Source organism: Dermacentor andersoni, chromosome 4, assembly GCF_023375885.2.
Source record: "Dermacentor andersoni chromosome 4, qqDerAnde1_hic_scaffold, whole genome shotgun sequence".
In the NCBI taxonomy this organism is placed as follows: domain Eukaryota; kingdom Metazoa; phylum Arthropoda; class Arachnida; order Ixodida; family Ixodidae; genus Dermacentor; species Dermacentor andersoni.
This window is the reverse complement of record NC_092817.1, coordinates 224,616,903-224,636,600: the sequence shown is the minus strand read 5'-3', so window position 1 is coordinate 224,636,600 and position 19,698 is coordinate 224,616,903. Positions and strand designations below refer to the sequence as shown.

General features: G+C 48.4%; 1 protein-coding gene across 11 annotated transcripts in view; it reads right to left on the bottom strand.

Annotated features, from left to right (window-relative positions):
* The window catches only part of LOC126538440 (DENN domain-containing protein 2D-like), a 423,989-nt gene extending 408,635 nt beyond the window's left edge, over positions 1-15,354 (bottom strand). For 8 of the 11 annotated variants that reach the window (XR_008613950.2, XR_008613951.2, XM_050185285.3 and 5 more), the window contains exon 1: positions 14,619-15,354. Coding sequence is in view for 9 of the 11 variants with exons in the window: in XM_050185285.3 (XP_050041242.1) it covers positions 14,619-15,170 (552 nt within the window). In the remaining 2 variants the exon portion in view is untranslated. The remainder of the gene's footprint in view (positions 1-14,618) is intronic. The other 3 variants (XM_050185283.3, XM_050185286.3, XM_050185282.3) reach the window with 1 other exon arrangement.
* Positions 15,355-19,698: the final 4,344 nt, after the last annotated feature.

The following is a 19,698-nucleotide window of genomic DNA, read 5'->3' as shown; positions in this document are numbered from 1 at the left end:
TGAACAAGCTGCAGGTGTGGGCCCTGCTACTACAGGAGACCAACGCCTTGCCTGCCATTCCGGGCTTCAGTGGATACGTGTCTCCTTCGATGAGTGACCATCGCGTGCACACAGCTGCCCCTCCAGGAAAGGCGGCAGTGTATGTGGATACGCGCTATCCTCAGGTCTGCCTTTCTCTTGAAAACTGGTGTAACTCATATCAGGAGGTAGTGGCAGTAGCTGTGAAGTTACCCAAGGCAACTGTTGTGGTAGTGTCATGCTACATAAGACCAGCCGGTGGCTCTTCTTCAAGAGTTAATCTGGGCTGGTTGGTGAATGTCCGTCGCCAATACCCAGCGTGTCCTATTTTAGTTGGTAGTGATTTCAACGCCCCTCACCCAGATTGGGGGTACCCTACTTCTAGCCCTCGAGGTAGGCGTGTGCGGGACGCCTTCGCGGATGCGTTGTTTGTACTACTGAACCATCCCGATTCAGCAACGCGAGCTGTGCCTCAAGCTCGACGTACAACATACACACCGGATCTTACGTGGTGGTCGGGTCCCGGCACTCCCACTTGGCACCTGGAGCCCGACTGCTGGGGTAGTGACCACCACCCTATCATCATCGGCCTTCATCCGTCGCAGGCCCGCCAATTGCGCCGCAAGTGTTCTGTGGTCAACTGGGACAAATTTCGCACCGCTCTCCAAGATACCTCTGTGGACTCGTCACCACTACTTGTTGACCGCATACAAAGCGCGCTCAATGAAGCTACAACCATCAGCTGGGTAGACGTCGATCGACCGGCACCGGATATCGGCCTGCTCAACTTGTGGGCTGCTCGCAGACAAGCTGAGCTGGCAGCATCCAGAGACCCCACTTCTGCACAAGCACGTACAAGACTGAATTTCCTTACTGCTAAGGCCCGCAGATATGAACGCGACCTCTCGCGGAGGCACTGGCATACGTGGTGTGAGCGGTTTTCATCCAAGACATCGAATGCTTCTCTCTGGCGAACCTTCCGTGCCATGGAACACGGTGGCCGCCGTCCAGACGCGGCAGCCACAGCCTGCTTCGCTGCTGGCTTGTCGCCGGATGATTTCGCCAGAGAAGCAGCCCGGAAGTTTTTCCCGCAGTACGACGTGTTGCCTCAAACAGCCAATGGTGCTCCCTTGGCAGGCATTCCGACACATATCGACAGGTTACCATCTACAGCAGACTCCGAGGGGATTGCAAGCTCTTTCACCATGCCTGAGTTGCTTGCAGCGATAGATGGTACCAGTCGCAAGACAGCACCAGGTCCAGACTCTATAACTTATGAGGCCTACAAGAACCTGAGTTCCGCTGTGCTGCCTCAACTCCTCGACACCATTAACAAGGTATGGCTAGATGGCGTTGTCCCTCCAGGCTGGAAGTCAGCTATTGTGATCCCGATTCCGAAACCAAGCAAGCCGCCGACTGACCTTGGCAACTTCCGACCCATTTCCCTAACGTCAACGTTGTGCAAGCTTGCTGAGAAAATGCTAGCCACACGAATGTCGTGGTGGCTAGAGCACCACGGTTTCTACCACCCTGCTCAAATTGGCTTCCGTCCATCCATAGGTACTGAAGATGGGCTGGCTGTCTTGGCATCCTCGGTTTTATCGTCAACTCGTAGCCACAGTGTCCGTACTGTCCTCGCTATGGACGTCGAAAATGCGTATGATATCATCAGTCATGCTGCCATCTTGGCTTCAATTGACATGCTGCATTTTCCCCCTAGAGTACGGAATTTTGTCAAATCTTTCCTTGAAGACCGACATTTTGCAATTCGCCTCAGTGGTGACGCCGTCGGCTCATTTGTCCCTCTTCGTGGCGTACCCCAGGGATCTGTATTATCACCCACATTATTCAATATTGCTTTCATCCCGCTTGCATGGCGCTTGCACAATGTACCCGACATAAAGTTCTTGTTGTACGCCGATGACATCACGGTATGGAGCACTCATCACGACCTGCAGACTCAAGCCGCTGCCCTTCAATCAGCTTTAGATATCACGGCGACTTATGCCTCTTCGGTCGGCCTTAGGCTTTCCGTCAGCAAATCTGCTTACATGTCAGTCGCCAATCGCTGGGGCCGGCGTAAACTCTCTGGAACACCCATTCGTCTTCATCTGTCCGGAATCCCTCTTCACCAATGTTCAACTATAAAAATTCTGGGTCTGATGGTACACGAGTCGGGAACCGGAACTGCTTGGCTCTCCAGCGCTAAAAAGCAGGCAATTCAGACGTTGGGTCTGATTAGGTGCATTGCTCCTAAAATGGGCGGCGCCCGCTCATATGTTGCGCGACAATTGGTGAAGGCGGTAGTGCAACCACGCCTTATTTATCAAGCCCAATTCCAGCATTTGACGAGGGCACAATGGGATCGCCTTGAGGCTGTTAATCGCGAGGCAATGAGGGTCATCACTTGCCTTCCCCGCATCACCCCGATCGTGGCTCTCCAAGAAAATGCACAGCTCAGCACACTAGATGAGCTGGTGCAGCAGCGACGTGATGCTCGCAAGCTTAAGACCAGCCTTTCCCACGCACCGTGTGCTCTCAGGGCTTACGCTTTCTCGAACTCGCTTCTACCACCACCATCGCCAGTTCTTCCTCCCTGGAGTTTTGTACAGCTGAGTGATAACAAGCCAACTGATATACATCGCCCGACATCAACTCACGCGGCGGCGTCGCTTCGTGACCGAATTGTAGCTCAAGATGCCCACCTGCCGCTTGGCTCCATCGTCCTTTACGTTGATGCAAGCATTAAGGGCTGTGAAACAACCACTGCAATTTATTGCCCATGCGCACCTGCCCTTAATAAGACGACCCGGTTTCAAGTCCAAGAACCTCCTTCCTCCTTTTTTGCTGAGCTCCTTGCTCTCCGAGAAGCGTTGTGCTCTGTAGCTGCCTTTCCCATGGTCCTCACGGCCCGCATCATCATCCACACTGATGCCCTCCAGGCGACGCGGCTTCTGCGACGCGTCAGTCGCAGCCCTGACATGTGCCAACAGATCCATCTTCTGGTGGCACGCATCCCGCAGCCAATATCTGTCGAGTGGATCCCACGCGACCTTCTAAGCTTCCAAAGCCGTGCGGATTCTGCGACCCGTCTAGCGACCTCTCCATCGTCACTGCCTCAACTCTTTCACTTAGATGATGCCACTCTCCTTTTAACAAGAAAGGAGCACCTCCGGCGCCGCACACGTGCTCTCATACCTCCGTGTGCGGTAAACCTCCCCCGCGGTCTTACCCGTGCAGAGGAGGTTGCGCTTCGGAGGATCCGGGTCGGGGTAGCCCTCACTCCTGCCGTGACTAGGAAGTGGCCGCACTTTCGCCCGCTATATCCTCGTCCTGAGTGTCCACTCTGCAAGTCGCGAAATGTTGAAGCCGACATCCACCACCTGCTGTGGGTTTGCCCTGCACTGAAACCGACGAGGCTCCGGCACCTCGCAGCAGCGGGACTCTCGCCGCATAATCTGAGCCATTACACTGCTTGGACGCAGGGACTGCATTATCGATCCCTCTTGGACTTCATTAAGTCAGCAAATCTTTTTTCATTCATTTAATCATCCTTATTCACCCCCATCACATACCCTTGTATGCCCTGAGGCATTTATCCTCGCATCAAAAAAAAAAAAAAAAGAGGTAGACAGGATGATGGACAAGGACATCATTGAACCTTCCAGTAGCCCGTGGGCATCATTGGTTGTCTTAGTAAATAAAAAAGACAACTCATGGCGCTTATGCGTTGACTACCGTCACCTCAACAGGATAACAAAGAAGGATGTTTATCCGCTGCCTCGCATTGTGACACTCTTGACTGCCTTCATGGATCCCAATAGTTCTCATCAATTGACCTCCGCTCCGGCTATTGGCAGATTAGCGTCGATGAGATGGACCGCGAGGAAACCGTCTTCGTCACACCGGACGGTCTGTATCAATTTAATGTCATGCCCTTTGGATTATGCAATGCGCCAGCTACATTCGAGCGCATGATAGACTCTCTCTTGCGTGGCTTGAAGTGGTCTACATGCCTCTGTTACCTCAACGATGTGATTGTGTTTTCGCCGAACTTTGAGAGCCACCTGCGGCACGTCACAACCATACTCTCCATGTTTCGCAGGGCTGGCCTTCAGCTAAACTCCTCCAAGTGCCATTTCGGTCGCCGTGAAATTAACACGCTCGGCCATCTCGTAAACGCCACCGGAATCCAACCTGATCCACAGAAAGTTCACGCCGTGCGAAATTTTCCAGTACCTTGTTCAATAAACGATGTCCGTAGTTTTCTGGGCTTATGCTTTTATTTCTGGCGATTTGTAAAAAATTTTGCAGACATCGCTCACCCTCTCACTGACCTTCTTAAGAAAGACGTCTTTCTTTTGGCTTACAACTTCCCCCGATTTTGTCACACTTTCACCCTTCTGCAACCACTGAAGTACGAACCGACGCGAGTGGTCATGGCATGCGCGCTGTACTCGCTCACCGTCAACAGGGCCAAGACCGTGTCATCGCTACGCTAGTTGCCTTCTTTCCACGCCCAAGCGAAATTACTCCATTACTGAGAAGGAATGTCTCGCACTTGTATGGACGGTCGCGAAATTTCAGCCCTACCTTTTCAGTCGCAGTTTCTGCGCCGTAACCGATCATCACGCCCTCTGCTGGCTCTCCTATTTGAAGGACCCAACTGGACGACTTGCATGTTGGGCACTGCGTCTACAAGAATATACATTCTTTATTATGTATAAGTAGGGCGCCTGCATAAAGATGCTGACTGCCTGTCCTGCAATCCCATGGATCAACCGGACGATACCGATGCAGACTTGGACATCAGTGTTCTATCCCTCTCCGGCTTCCTCCATATTGGCGACGAGCAGCGCAAAGATCCTGTTCTTCAAACATTTATGGAACGTCTAAGCTCCTCGCCCAATGATCTGTCCTTCGGGATGTTCACCTTGCGCGATGGAACTTTATACCGTCGTAGCGTTCGTAGCATTGTCGCGTCCCGACAGCTCGGAACTCCTCCAAGCACTTTCGACTCTCCATGCTCCAGCAACTTCACGATGCTCCTACTGCTGAAAATCTGGGCTTCACTCGTACATACGACCGCCTACGTTGCCGCTTCCTCTGGTCCGGCATTTATCACTCTGTGCACCGTTATGTCGCTTCTTGCGACCTGTGTCAGCGCCGGAAGACGCCTGCTATGCCTCCCGCTGGTTTGCTTTAACCAATTGATATCTCTACAGAGCCCTTCTTCCGTGTGGGCTTAGACCTCCTTGGCCCCTTCCCAATTCCCATCAAAGGCAACAAATGGATTGCTGTAGCAACCGATTATGCCACGATATATGCCATCGCACGAGCACTACCAACCAGCTGAGCTACAGATGTTGCCGACCACTATACGACTTACTATACGACGTCATTCTGCACCACAGCGCCCCTCGCCAGTTGCTGACGGATCGCGGTCGCTACTTTCTGTCGAAGGTCATCGATGATCTGCTCCGCTCCTGTTCTACAGAACACCAGCTTGCTACCGCGTACCACCCTCAAACGAACGGCCTCACCGAGCGACTCAACCGCACGCTAACTGGAATGCTGGCCATGTACGTTTCCGACGGTCACCGCTACTGTGACGTCGCTTTACCATACATCACTTTCGCATACAACTCGTCCCGTCATGACACTGCCGGATTTTCACCATTTTACCTTTTGTATGGCCGTGACCCCACCGTGTCCTTTGACACATTGCTAGCTTCTGCAGTACAATCACCCAGCACTGGTTACGCTTCCGATGCTATTGACTTAGTCGCCCAGGCCCGAGATGTCGCCCGTCATCGCCTCACAGTCTCGCAAGCTTCTCAAAAGCGACGCTACGACCTTTGGCACTGAGACTACCATTTTTCACCTAGTTCCCTTGTCCTTCTCTAGATGCCTTCAGGTCACGTCGGCTTGTCGGAAAAACTACTTTCCCGTTATTCTGGTCCGTACCAAATCTTACGCCAACTGTCCAGCGTGACATACGAGATCGCCCCAGTCGGTCAGCCTTCAGTGCCTCCTAACGTCACCAGCGATGTTGTTCTTGTCGCCAGGCTCAAGCCCTATGTCCCCCCATTAAGTGAGGCTCTATAACTTGCACCGGCACGGAGCTACTCCGCTGGGAGGGTGTTGTTATGGTGAAGGGAAGGAAGAAGTTGAATTGCACTAGAGGGAGACGAAGTCTGGCAGTTGCCTGAATGCCATATACACCAGTGTAAATATATACAGTAAAAGCTCGTTAATTCGGACTTCTAGGGACCACAAATTATGTCCGAATTAACCGAATGTCCGAATTATCGAGCGGACAACAAAAACAATAAATGCACGACTTTCATCAACAAACCTTTACTGCGCAAAGTAATCGAGGATGCTTGTCTGCTTTCGAGCAGAAACCCGCGCGGATACTATTTTACGAAGTCCTTCCAGGTGCTTAGAAGCTCGCATGCTGTCTGGAGTGTCCCAACAAAATTCTTCCAACACAGCGCGGGCCTCCGCAGCTTCCTTCACAGTGCGAGGGGGCCAAGGCTGCTCCTCTCGCGGCTCCTCTTCCTCCTCAGAATCTTCGCCGCGCAGCATGTCCCTGACAATTTCTTCTTCGGTAAGTGAGCCGGCTGTAACAACGCCGTCATCAATGCCGACGTAATCAGCGAGTGCCACCGCATCCGGCAGAACTGCTCCAAAATCCTCGCAGTCATCTCCGTTGTCATCTAGCGACACTTCGGCCACTGCATCATCGCCAGACTCACGCACAATGAAGCCACTGTGTCTAAAACAGTTGGCGACGACATCCGCGGGCGTGTTGTGCCAAACGAAGGCAAGAATGTTGACCGCGCTCAAAAGATTCACGTCGTACTGCTTGCCAACTTCATGGCACAGGAGCATCCATTCCAGCACGCGCCTGCGGTATTTGGTCTTGACATACTGAATTATGCCTTGGTCCATCAGTTGGAGGGTCGATGTTGTGCTCGGCGGCAAGAAAACAACTTCTATGTTGTCCAGTCCGGTGACACTGTTATGCGCACTACAATTGTCCAGCACCATTAACACTTTGCGGTTCTTTGAGGAAAACTGTCGCTCTTACTTCTTTATCCAGCCACGAAAAATTTCCAACGTCATCCAGGCCTTTTTATTCGCTCGGTATTCCACCGGAAGAGCAGGCATGTTCTTAAAGCCCCGTGGCTTTTGTGCCTTTCCAATGACGACAAGCGGCGAGCGCTCTGCTCCTGTCATGTCGGCGGCTAAAAGAATGGTGACGCGTTCCTTGGATCTTTTGCCACCGACGCACGGATCTCCTTTCATGGTCACAGTCTTGTCTGGCAAAGCCTTAAAGAAAAGTGCTGTTTCATCAGCATTAAATATGTAATTTGGATCGTAGGCGGCGATGTGCTCAAGCAGCTGAGCGTTCTTCCAGTTGTTGACAACGTCTTCGTTGACAGCGCCTCTTTCGCCGCACACAGTCTTAAAAACGAGGCCATGTCGCTCTCTGAAGCGCACACACCACCCTTCCGATGCCTTGAATGCATCGATATGCATCTTCAGTGCAAACCTCTCGGCTTGCGCCATGATGAGGGGTCCACTCAATGGCGGATCTGCATTACGTGAGTCGACCACCCACCGAAGCAAAGCCTCGTCCAACTCTGGATGAGCTGCTGTTCGCAGACGCTTTCGTGACGCTCGAAACTTCTCGCTTTCGAACGCCTGAAGAATCTGTTCATTTTTCACATACGTGCTCAAGGTACTTTTCACGTCGTACTTCTTCATGGCTTCTTGTCGAGAGAGTCCGTCCTTCAGGGCCCGCAAAATTTCCACCTTGGTAGCCAAGTCCTTCGCCTCGTATTTCGGCCGCTTCGCCGGCGTTGCCATCGGCGGAGAATGCAGTGACACGGGCGCACAACAGAAAAGCACCAATAAAAGTTCAATAATTGAGCTGCGCTAAATCCAGCGGTCCACGGCAAAACAGCGTGCAAGGATGTAGCGCACCAACAGCAACAAAGCGACAAAATGGCCCCGTCGAAAACGCCGTCCAATGCCTTCTTTACTAGATGCCCGCCGCATTTCTCGCTTTCCCATTGTAGTGGCGGTTCCCTTAGTTGAAGTTAGTTCAGCACAAATTGCGTGAGGCGGAACTTGTTGCCTTTTCAACTTCCGGCGGATGTGGCGGTGGCTGAATGCATCTGCCGGCGCGTTATATGCGCGGGCGTCTGTTAACGAGCGTTAACGCGGGCCTCCGAGACGGTGACAGATGCCACGTTAATCTCAGAGGCCGCAGCACGTGATTGCAAGTTGCAGGCGTTTGTTGCCTATTCGCAGAGGAAAGAAAAGGAAGAGGGCCCGGAACCGAGCTACCGGACAACGTGGCAGGCATCTAGCAAAGGAGGCATTGCGCCGACACATGCGAAAACAAGCAAAAGCACCCATCCAGCCACAAGTCGAGCCAATTGGATTGGATTGGCCAAGTTTCAGCCACTTGATGTCAATGGCGATGCTGCGTTTGGGCAATGAGGCGTCGGTTTGGGTATCACTTTTGTGCCGCGTTTGCTGTATTTTTGTTTTTGAGCCTCGGTGGCTGCCCGAAATCGTCCAAATTATCCGAGGTGGGCTGGAATCCATCCGAATTAACGAGAGTTTCGTCCCATAGACTCCTATATATAATTGTAGGAACCAGGCGCGAAGGTCGAATATCGGATTTTCCGAATTAACAGAAGTCGAATTAACGAGCTTTCACTGTATTATTTTACACTCGTGGGCCTGCTTTCTTCCTGCAACAATATTAACAAAAATATGAGGTTAATTTTATATGCAGGTGACACGAATGTATTTTTGTTAGGTGCTGATGTAAAAGAGGTATTTCATCTAGCTAACGAATGGCTAACAGGTCTGGATTTGTGGCTTCAATCTAATAGACTCCAATTAAACATCAGTAAAATGAAATACTCTTCCGTCCTCGAGGAACCCACCCCACTGTAAGATTAGATTTAAAATTTCAGAATGATACCATCGAACAATCTCCATCAGTTAGATTTTTGGGGGTGACATTTTAAGAAAACCTTTTATGTATGCCTCACAAGTTTATGTTGACAAGTTCCGAAGTGAGCTGGCGCTCACTTCGACGGTACACAGACGGTTTACATGCAGGAAAAGTGTTCCGGCTCTTGTAGCACGTGTAGTGGCCTTCATCAGCGGGCCATCCGCACGCTACTCGTAACAGCAGCCGTAAAGGCGGCGAATTCCGTTGGCTACATGAGACAGCTGCTTTCTCTCTGTGCGCGAGGGGGAGCGCAGCGTCCTGGCGTGTGCCGGCTTTCAAACACATGAAAACTTTACACTTGCACTTCATTATGGTAGGTGCATGTTGGCTGTTTCACAACACACATGCGAATAGAAAATTAACAGCGGTTTGTAACCAAACCTGCGTCAAGGGTGGGAGATGAACATGTACCTTCCGTTCAGCGTGCTAACATGAAGGAGCTAGCAATAAATCAAAATCCAGGTTTGGACGAGTTCGTGTATTCATAAGGTCTTCCAAGACCAGTTACCATCCATCCGCCCACACCCGTCCCGCCTTTGTGCGTTCGTTGCCCCGACCTTTTCGCGCTGCGTTTAGAAAGCCTGCCAGCAGAAAGTCGTACTCTCACTCATTCACGCTTTGTTGATAAACTCTGGTAGTAATCGTCGTCACAGAATTGGTTTGAGCACAGCACTGTTGTTCTTGAGCGCTTGAAATTCTTTCGATTCACAGCAGCCTCCCACTTGGCTGCATGCTTCTTGTCTTGTGGGGAGTAATGGAACATCGTCACGGCCGCTGGTGTTCATGCAACTGCAGGCTACACAGAACGCCGGCATGATCAGCCCACCACTTCAATTGATGCTGTGCACGTCAACTACCACTCCACACTACCACTTTTACCAAGTTGTAAAAGATATTATGCTTAGGTTTGGGAACAACTATATTGAAATCACGCGTACTATCAAAGGTCTGGGAGTAACCTTCTCGGAATCGCTTAATTGGGATGCCCAAATTAATAACATACGATCAAAGATGAACAAAGTGAATATGGTGCTATGTCGTCAACGGTATGTGCTATCGACAAGAATTAAACTATTAATCTACAACGCTTTCTTAGTTCCAATACTTCAACTATTGCCACACTGTTTGGGGCACAAGTACGAAGCATAATTTATCCAAGATTATTGTTACTCAGAAATGTGCAATAAGATTAATTGCTAGCATACCATGGTATGCCCACACAGAAAGCTATTATTCCGAGTTTAACAATTCAAGTGCCTAATCTTTATGCCTCAGATTAATTCTTATGTACAAGAATGCTATTAGAACAAGCAATGCAGATATGTTGACACTATTCAACCTGTGCCCATGTACAATGTATGCCGTTGCACCGCTTGGTCTACACCGTTTTGTCGGACTGTGTACCGATTTCAATCAAGCACCTATAAACTTCCCTGTTGCCTTAACACACTTGAATGTAATAACATCTCACTGCAAGAAATATCGAAAAATAAGTTAGTGTTTTGCCGCTCCTGCACTAATGTATGGTGTTTCATTCTGTTTTTGTATGTCACGCTATTGTTTCTTACATCACACAATGTTAACAAATGCACTAAGGCTGTTCTCAATTTTGTACGTATATTTTCTTACATGATCCCTACTGTATTTTTGCCCTTGTACGTTCACAAATTTCGCAATGTATTCCCATGTTTCTAGTATTTCTCTGCGTTTGTCATGACTAAGCTGTTTCCTCGTCATACTGTCATGTGGGGCGTAATGGGGTTTTTTTTTCAAGCCGCTGCATGGGGCTTTTACCCTTACGTCCGCTCTCATTCTGTATTCTGTGGAAAGAGAGAAATAAAGATTATTATTATATTATAAGAGTTTCAGGAATGGTGCTGAAATTGTTCTATTAGGTGACATGAATGCCCACATACAGGATTTAGATGGCTATACCGACAATAACGTTAAGTCAATGCTAGACCTTTGTGAGCAACATAACCTCGTTATCGTGAATACAGGGCCTAAGTGTGAAGGACAGATCACGTGGGAAGTGGTAAACCGGCAATCGACCATTGATTACTGTCTGATGAAAGGAATTCATGATCAGTTGAGAGAAATGGTCATTGATGAGGAAGGGTTTAGCAGCATAGGGAGTGACCATAAACGCATCATTTTGAAAATGGCACATATAATTGGGAAAGAGAGCAAGGAGAGCAAAATGGCCAGTCCAAATTTTAACGCTGCACAAATAGCAAATATAGACACTAGAGTTGAGGAAGAACTTGGCAAATGGCCAAGTAAAGAGTGGGAATATGGTGAGCCTCTTAGTGTAATAACGGCAGAAATAAGGAAAGAGAAACAACATGTTCGTTGGAAAGGCGAAAAGAAACCAAAAAGCTGGTGGAACAAGAAGATACGAGAAGCGATCGCCGAACGACAGAAAGCATCTCGAGAGCACAGGCAGGCAAAGAAGGCGCAGTTGCCGCAGGATGAAGTAACCAGTAAATGGTAAATATACCGGGAGAAAGAGTCTATGGTTCAAATACTGGTGCAAGCAAAATTAAAAGGTGAAAGTGAACGTTGGTTGTCAGAAATATGTGACAAAAAGAAGGCCACACATAGAATATTTTGGGACCACATAAAATTATTAGGCAGGAATTCAACAACAATACAACAACATATCCTAGACGAAGATGAAAACAGACGAAGGAGAAGCGGCAATAACTTGCATGCGAAAAGTCACAGCCGAATCTTTCCAAGGCAATGACGAGGTTGTATTTGAAGAAAAAAAGAGCATGTAGGATACCCAAGTGGAAAAGGAGCTGGTGCTGACAAATTTAAACTGGAAGAAAGCGGAAGAGAAAATTCCTAAGTGCACAGCCACAGGGCTAGACGAGGTTCCCGTTAGGCTGATAAATGAACTAGGACCAAAAAGTAAGGAAGCTCTGGTGAAAGCAGTGCAAAAAACTTTAAAAGATAGACAAATACCAGACAGTTGGCGAGAAAGTAGAATTAATTTGATTCATAAAGGTAAGGGGAAGAAAGACAGAATTCACTCGTATAGACCGTTGACCATTACATCGGTAATATACAGGCTAGGAATGCAGGCAATCAAATTAAAGCTTCAAGCAAGGGCAGAGTATAATGGCATTTTGGGAGAGATTCAGAATGGCGTCAGAATAGGTAGGCATTTGGATGATAACTTGTTTGTTCTTACTCAGTGTATCGAAATATCAAAAGCAGAAAGCAGACCGTTGTATGTGGCCTTTTTAGACATTACAGGAGCCTACAACAACGTAGACTGCAACATTTTGTGGGATGTTCTGGAAGGGGAAGGCGTGGGTAACAATTGTCTAAAGTTTTTGAGAGAGATTTACCTAGAAAATACTGTTTGCGTTGAATGGGAAGGGATGAGAAGCGAGGAGAAAATTATATCAACAAGGGACTGAGGCAGGGGTGCCCTTTATCCTCGCTGCTGTTTATGATGTACATGGTCAGGATGGAGAGGGCGCTAGCAGGAAGTAATATCGGATTTAATCTCTCATACAAACAGGCGGGTATAGTAGTAGAGCAGCAACTCCCAGGTTTATTTTATGTGGACGACATTGTGTTGCTAGCTAACAAGCAAAGTGATTTGCAACGTCTGGCTAATATCTGTGGACAGGAAGGCAACAATTTCGGCTTGAAATTTGGGGTTAGAAAATCAGGTGTTATGGAATTCAATGAAAACAGTGAACAGATAGTGGAGATACAGGGCCAAGAAATACCTCGGGTAACAGAATATAAATACCTTGGTATATATATAAACGAAGGCAATAGATATATGGAAATACAGTAAAAAACCATAACAGCAAAGGCGAAAAGAAAAGCAGCCATAATGAAGCACAGAGCGCTATGGGGATACAATAGGTACGAGGTCCTCCGAGGTATGTGGAAAGGTGTAATGGTTTCAGGACTTACTTTTGGAAATGCGGCTGTTTGCTTTAAATCAGGGGTACAATTAGGACTTGACGAGAACCAAAGGTCAGTGGGTCGCTTAGCATTGGGCGCTCACGGTAAGACTACAAATGAAGCTGTGCAAGGTGACATGGGCTGAACTAGTTTTGAAGTGAAGAAAGCTTGCAGTAAAATTGAGTATGAAGAATAGCTGAGGAATATGGAAGAAAGTAAATGGGCTGGGAGAGTGTTCAGGTATCTGTACAGGAAAAACATTGATTCACAGTGGAGGAAAAGAACTAGGAAGCTTACCAACAAGTATGCGGCCTGTGGGGTGGGCAACACAGCAACAAAGAAGGTCAAGCGGAAAGTCAGAGAGGCTGAAATAATCTCATGGGTGGCGGCAATGGAAAAGAAACCTGCCATGAGTAACTACTTAAGAGGAAAAAACGAAATCAGGAAAGAAACCATTTATGATAACTCAAAGGGAAGCTCATTATTTTTCGAAGCGAGATCGGGATGCCTTAGAACATGCACCTATAAAGCGAGATATAAGATGGAAGAAGAAGCATGTGCTTGCTGCGGTAAAGCTAGGGAAACGACTGAGCATGTTTTATTAGAATGTGAAGATGTCTACCCAGCGGTCGATTTAGGCACCACTGGCCTCCTTGAAGCCCTTGGTTTCAGCAGGAGCAGTGGTAAAGCAAACATGTCCGCAATAGGCATTAGTAAGAGGCGATTGGAGGATTAGTGGAATAAAAGTAGGAAAACGACAAAAGACGGAGACGTACAAAAGCACAGTTCGCAATAGGGGATCAGAAAATTTGGGCATGGTAGTTCATAGTGGTTTTTTTTTTCATTGTTTAGCCTAGGTAGGACATTAGGCAGTATAATAGCAAGAGCTTGGTGGCGCGACCCACCGCCCCGTTCCAAAGGGGACGCTCATAACATCCATCCATTAAAAATTATACTTTTTATATCTCAGTGTTTTGATGTATTATTCGCACCGTGTACACAGATGCTTTTGCTATTATAATATTTTTGTATATCGATATTTGGCACACACAATTACCAATGTATGAGTTGTATTTCTGTTTTGATGTCTTTTTTTGTGTGTAGTCCTAAAGCTCTAAGGTGCAGAAATGTAAAACTGTAAATAACTACACATAAACATAATAATAAACCTTTTTTTTTCTGAATGCCGACAGCCCACATTTCTTCATGCAAGTTCTGAGTTACGTAACGAATACAGAACCACAGACATAAACTACAAAAAAAATTAAATTTATGGCTAAAATTGCTGTTGCCGTTATCATGACATTTGAGTCTAGCAAATACGTCATCGTCAAAGTGAATGTGCCCCTACCCAAAGCCATTGCCTATTCTGTTCGAAATGGCACAACGTTTTGTCTGCGTCTTACCACAGTATTCGCTATGCAACCAACTAATCCGGCAACAACGAACACGTGCGTTCGATGAGAAAGCAAGAGAAACCTCGGCAGGGATTGAACTAACATAGCAACAAGTCGAAGCATTTTCGCTAGCGAACGCTTTCAATTATGTAACCAAAAGTGGCTCATACATACGTACTGCAGTCAGCAGATATGCAAGCTTTGCGATGAGTCGGAGAAATACCAACCATGTAGTGGAGCTCCCGAGGCTTTGCGCAGCTGCGACTCGCACCGGGTTCGGCATAGATGTGCTCGTCGCTTAGACTGCGCCGCATCCCATCGCTGACGTACACCTCGTCGTAGTCGTGGGCGACCACCGAGTCGTCGGCCGAGAGCGCCGTGCCGCGCCTGCTGGCGTTCGGCCACACGCGCTGCTTCATCTCGGTGTAGATATCGTGAGCGAACGTCCGCGGAGGCTTGATCGGCGCGGACGGCTGCTGCATGGACGTTCTCGGCGGGCGCGACGTGCTCAAAGCGTCGTACTGGCGGGCCCGCTGAAGAACCGACGCTCGCTTGTCACAAACCGCGCCTCCGGATTCAGAGCCGTCGTCGCTTCCCGTCGGTTGCTTCCTCCCGAGGCGGTTCGAGGCAGCGTCCAGCAGCTGCGGCTCGAACCTGGCGCGCAGCTTCTGCACCACTGGGTCGGCGCGCGACGTCAGCACCGGCGTGGAGCGTTTCACACGCTGCGGTCGCCTCGGTGTCGCAACCGGCTCGGAAGGCGCTCCCCGTCGAGCACTCATGCCGCGCTGTCACCGACGCCAACTGGGAAACCTAGCACGCACGCATACACGCTCACTGTACCCAACTATAACCGAACAAAAACAATGCCATGTAAGGAAAGCGTTCTGTTTTGTAGGTGCCAAACCACAGACGGCCAAACCAACGTTCTTACTTCAGTTTCACAGCTCCGCTCGGGAGATGACCAAAGTGGTGGTCACGCGAACTAGCGGCGCTGCGATCGCGTCTTTCGTCACTTTTTGTTTCGTTTCTGATAGAAGTTGCTCCATTTCTGGTAGATTTCAGGTTTCCATTTTGAGTAGTAGTTATTTCACAGTTCTAAATTTTGAGCCTCTTTGTGAAAATTTGTCATATCTGAGCTAGGCATCGTAAATGCGTTTCTGGTAATGAACTTGAAACTTGACTTCTGCTTTCACTTCTGGTTTCATGTTGATTGCACTGCATCGTCTGCCGTTATCCTTCTCCGTTTTGTAGGTGTTGTGTGATGTGTCGTGATTTGCTCTCTTGAAAAGCTTCTTGAAGAAGCGTTTCCGTGTCTCATGACAGCAAGAAGTTCCCTATGCCGTGCTATTTTGCCCCCGGCTGCACCAGCGGCCTGAGACACGATGCCGCTGGTCACCATTTTTTCGCACCGTCGCAAGACGCTGGAGAGTTTAAAAGGTGGGAACGCATGCTACACGGAAAAGACTAACGCCTCACAAACAAATCAAAAGTGTGTGAACGCCACTTTGAGGACGACGACATTTTGAAATACTGCAAGCATGTTGTGGGTAACAAAGAAATATTGATTCCTCTTGGGAAATGGATGCTTGTTCCCGGCCCACTTCTTCGGCTCTTCCCTTGGCTGCCTGAGCACATCTCAAAGCGAAAAAATGTAAACCGAAAGCGACGTCCACCAAAAGAACGAGCGCAAGTGCCGGCATCGGGCGAAGCTTGTAGTGACAGCGCTTAAACTTCAAACCTGCTGTTGGGCTTGGAAGAAGGAACCTGAGAAATATGCGCTACACACTTGGTGCTCAACGAGCTCATGAACGTGACACTGAATTCTGCGCTCTGGAAGTTCGAAATTGTTGAGGACGACGCAACACAGAAGCGATGCGGAGTATTTTATATGAGGCAACTGGTAGCCGGGCATCTGCGAGTAATGAAAACTGTTGTGCTTGAAGAGGATGGTACTTGCTGCGTAAACGGCTACAGCAAAATTCACAAGAGGCTATTTCGAGTTGCGACTAGCATTGCAAGTGTGGAAAGAATGCTGAGAGAAGCATTCCTGATTTGATTTATTTGAACTTTGGTTAACCGAATATAAGCATTTACGCACTTGTACAATTCATAACTGCGACATCTCAGCAGCACTCGCTGCGACCTCGGCCCTCGGTGTCTCCGGCGCGAACTGCCCTGGGGCCCTCGGGGAACGTCACAACATCCCGCCCGAGAGCAAACAGATCACCAATACCAACTCTTCGTTGACCAGGGCCAATCAGGCCGCACAGATTCAAATCCTCCCAGCCAATCGTTGGCGGACTTCGCCGAGTTTGAACTTGATGACAGCCGCTTGCCTGAAGAATTATGACCCAAAGAAAAGTAAAGATGCACAAAAAACTACAGAGACATCCGTTGGGCTTTAGACGAACTGGCGGCGTCTACAAAAAGAAAACGCACAAAAGAGTCGAGAAGCATCCCCACACAGTTTGAGCAATTAGGAGGCGCCGCTTCCGTCACCAGTACAAAGGAGGGGGGGAGGGGGTGACAGCGCAGTCGGCCGGCCCCGGACCCTCAGGCGGAACGGGGGGTGCCGCGCGTGAGAGTCCCCCCCCCCCCCCCCCAACCGGCCTCCCGACTCGTGGGCGAAAAGACATTTTGAGAGAAAAGCGGTAAGAAAGAAAGGAACACTGCCACACAGCACAGGCAACGAAAAAAACGCAAAGACAGCTACGCGACAATATGCACCACAAGCAGTGCATGCACTTACAAAGCAACTAGTCTGCGCGCGTTGTCTCCGTCTACAGAGGAAACTTCGTCTGAGCATTAAGGCTCCGAGCGCAACGCTCAAGCGATTTCAGAAACTACGCAATGGGAAGAAGAGGCTGCTTAGGGCGGCTGCTGCGCATCAAAAGCAAAAGAATGAAATTTTGGCTCTGAAGAAAAGGCTTTCTGAAATTCCCGATAACAGGATCGAGGAAGCGTTGGCCCAACTTCCTTGCATTTATGACATCGTTTAAACAGTTGAAAGCAAAGTCTCCGTGTGGCGCGCGGTACAATGCGGACTGGCTTCTGAATTGTTTAATGCTGAGGATAGCGAGCCCTCGAGCATATAAGTTTCCATCTGACATGAATGTGCTGCCCTTGCCCTCCCTGAGCCGTCTCACATAAATTCTGAAAGGAATATCATGCATACGGTTTCAATCCTCTCTGTATGGAAGCCATTGGAAAACAGCTGGACAACAGAGCAGATGGGAAGAAATTCGGCACACTGATTTTGGATGAAATTAGGTTACGCCAGGCGTACAATTTCAACAAGTCAACCTTCAAAATTAATGGTTTTGTGGACTACGGTGGTATTTCAAATTAAGGAACTGACCAACTTGCAGGTCATGCGCTCGTGCTCGTACCACTTCTGGAGAGCAGGGTGCAACCGATTGCCACCTTTGCCATGAAAGGTGCTGCGCCTGGCAGGATTTTAGCAGAGCTGGTCTTGCAAGAAGTAATGCAATTGCATAAACATGGTGCTATGGTGATCGCCGTAGTCAGTGACGGAGCTGGGAACAATCGCTCGATGTGGCAGCAGATGGGAATCAGCGGCAGCGTAACCTCACTTTCTCACAAGATTCCACATCCATGCCTGCCTGAGCGCGCGTACCTTTATTTCATGTGTGATGTGCCACATGCCCTGAAGTGTGTACGCAATCATTTGCTCAAGCACAAATATGGACAGGTGAGCTAGCGTAGTTTATTTCATACATAACCTGTGCTGAGTGGCTTCGATAACTCGCTGACAGAGCAGGTGCAAGCAGCCAGAAAGAGGGCAAAATTGGTTTGAGCGAAAGTAGCTCAAAATTACTTTTTTGTGCAAAAACTAAATAAAAAGTGTCACTGTGTTTGTTGTTTGTTTTGTTCGTCAAAAAGAAAATGAATTAAGCTTTGACATAAATATGTTCATAGTATTTAACTTCGTCCTTGTCACTGCTCACAGATCACGTCCAACTCATTTGCACGTCCCATAATATCCGCGGACGACTACAAAAAATACATGTGTCAATTAAATTTATTAGGCGAAGAAGCGTTGACGGGGGTGGATAAATTCACCACAGCGTTGTCTCAAGCGACTGCTGGGCGTGATGCGTTAACGTCCCTACGTCTGCACAGGCGCTCGCCGTCTTTAATTACGACACATGTTAAGAATAAGCAGCAAAAAACAAAGCCCCCGCTGAGGGGAGCACCGTGGCGCTTTTATAGGGAGAAAGTTGGTTGAAAAGCGGAATCGCAGTGCACGACCGCTCATTTGCCGTGTAGTTGTCGCCTCTAAAGACTAGCTAGACATGTCATTCAAAGGTCCTTGGCATAAAATACTGTTCGGGCAGCCAAAACACAGTCGTCAAAGAGCGAACGGCGCAGGCCAGTTGGGGAAAACGACCCACCGCAGAGATGACATCGCAGGAGTAGACGATGCGTGAGAGATACGTCACTGCAGCGCCGGTAGTGCACAGACACCGTGAAGCCCCCGTTACTTACGCGCGGCAGGTTTGTCACAAAACTCAGACTGCGTATCTAAACTACATTTACCGACGGATACAGGCCTGTTGGTGCAAACTGGCGGCCGCACAGCGTTACGCAATTCGTGGAACTGTCAGAACTGATCAACAAGGCGAAAATAACTGATATTCGACGCTATAATATGAGAAAGACTGAAGAAACCGTAAAAAATGAACGCAGCCTGAAACCAGTAAAAAAGAAACCTGGCATAGGACAAACCTTGATGTATGCACTAAAAGATAAGAAGGATAATATCATCATAATCTCGAAGATATAGTAAAAGCAGCGGAAAAATTTGAAGCTGACCTGTATACAGTACCCAGAGGAGTCACGATACCTCACTTAGAAATAGTAATGAACAGGATACAGAAACTCGCCTATAACTAGCGATGAGGTCAGAAGGGCCCTGCAAGACATGAAACGATGAAGAGCGGGAGGAGAAGGTGGAATAAAAGTCGATTTAATCAAAGATGGAGGCGACATAATGCTTGGAAAACTGGCGACTCTTTATACGAAGTGTCTATCGACTGCAAGGGTCCCAGAAAACTGGAAGAATGCAGACATTATACTAATCCACAAAAAAGGAGACGTTAAAGAATTGAAAAATTATAGGACCATTAGCTTGCTCCCAGTATTATATAAAATATTTACCAAAATAATCTCCAATAGAATAAGGGCAACACTGCATTTTGTCAACCAAGGGAACAAGCTGGCTTCAGGAAGAGAAACTTTACAACGGATCACATCCATGTCATCAATCAGGTTATCGCGAAATCC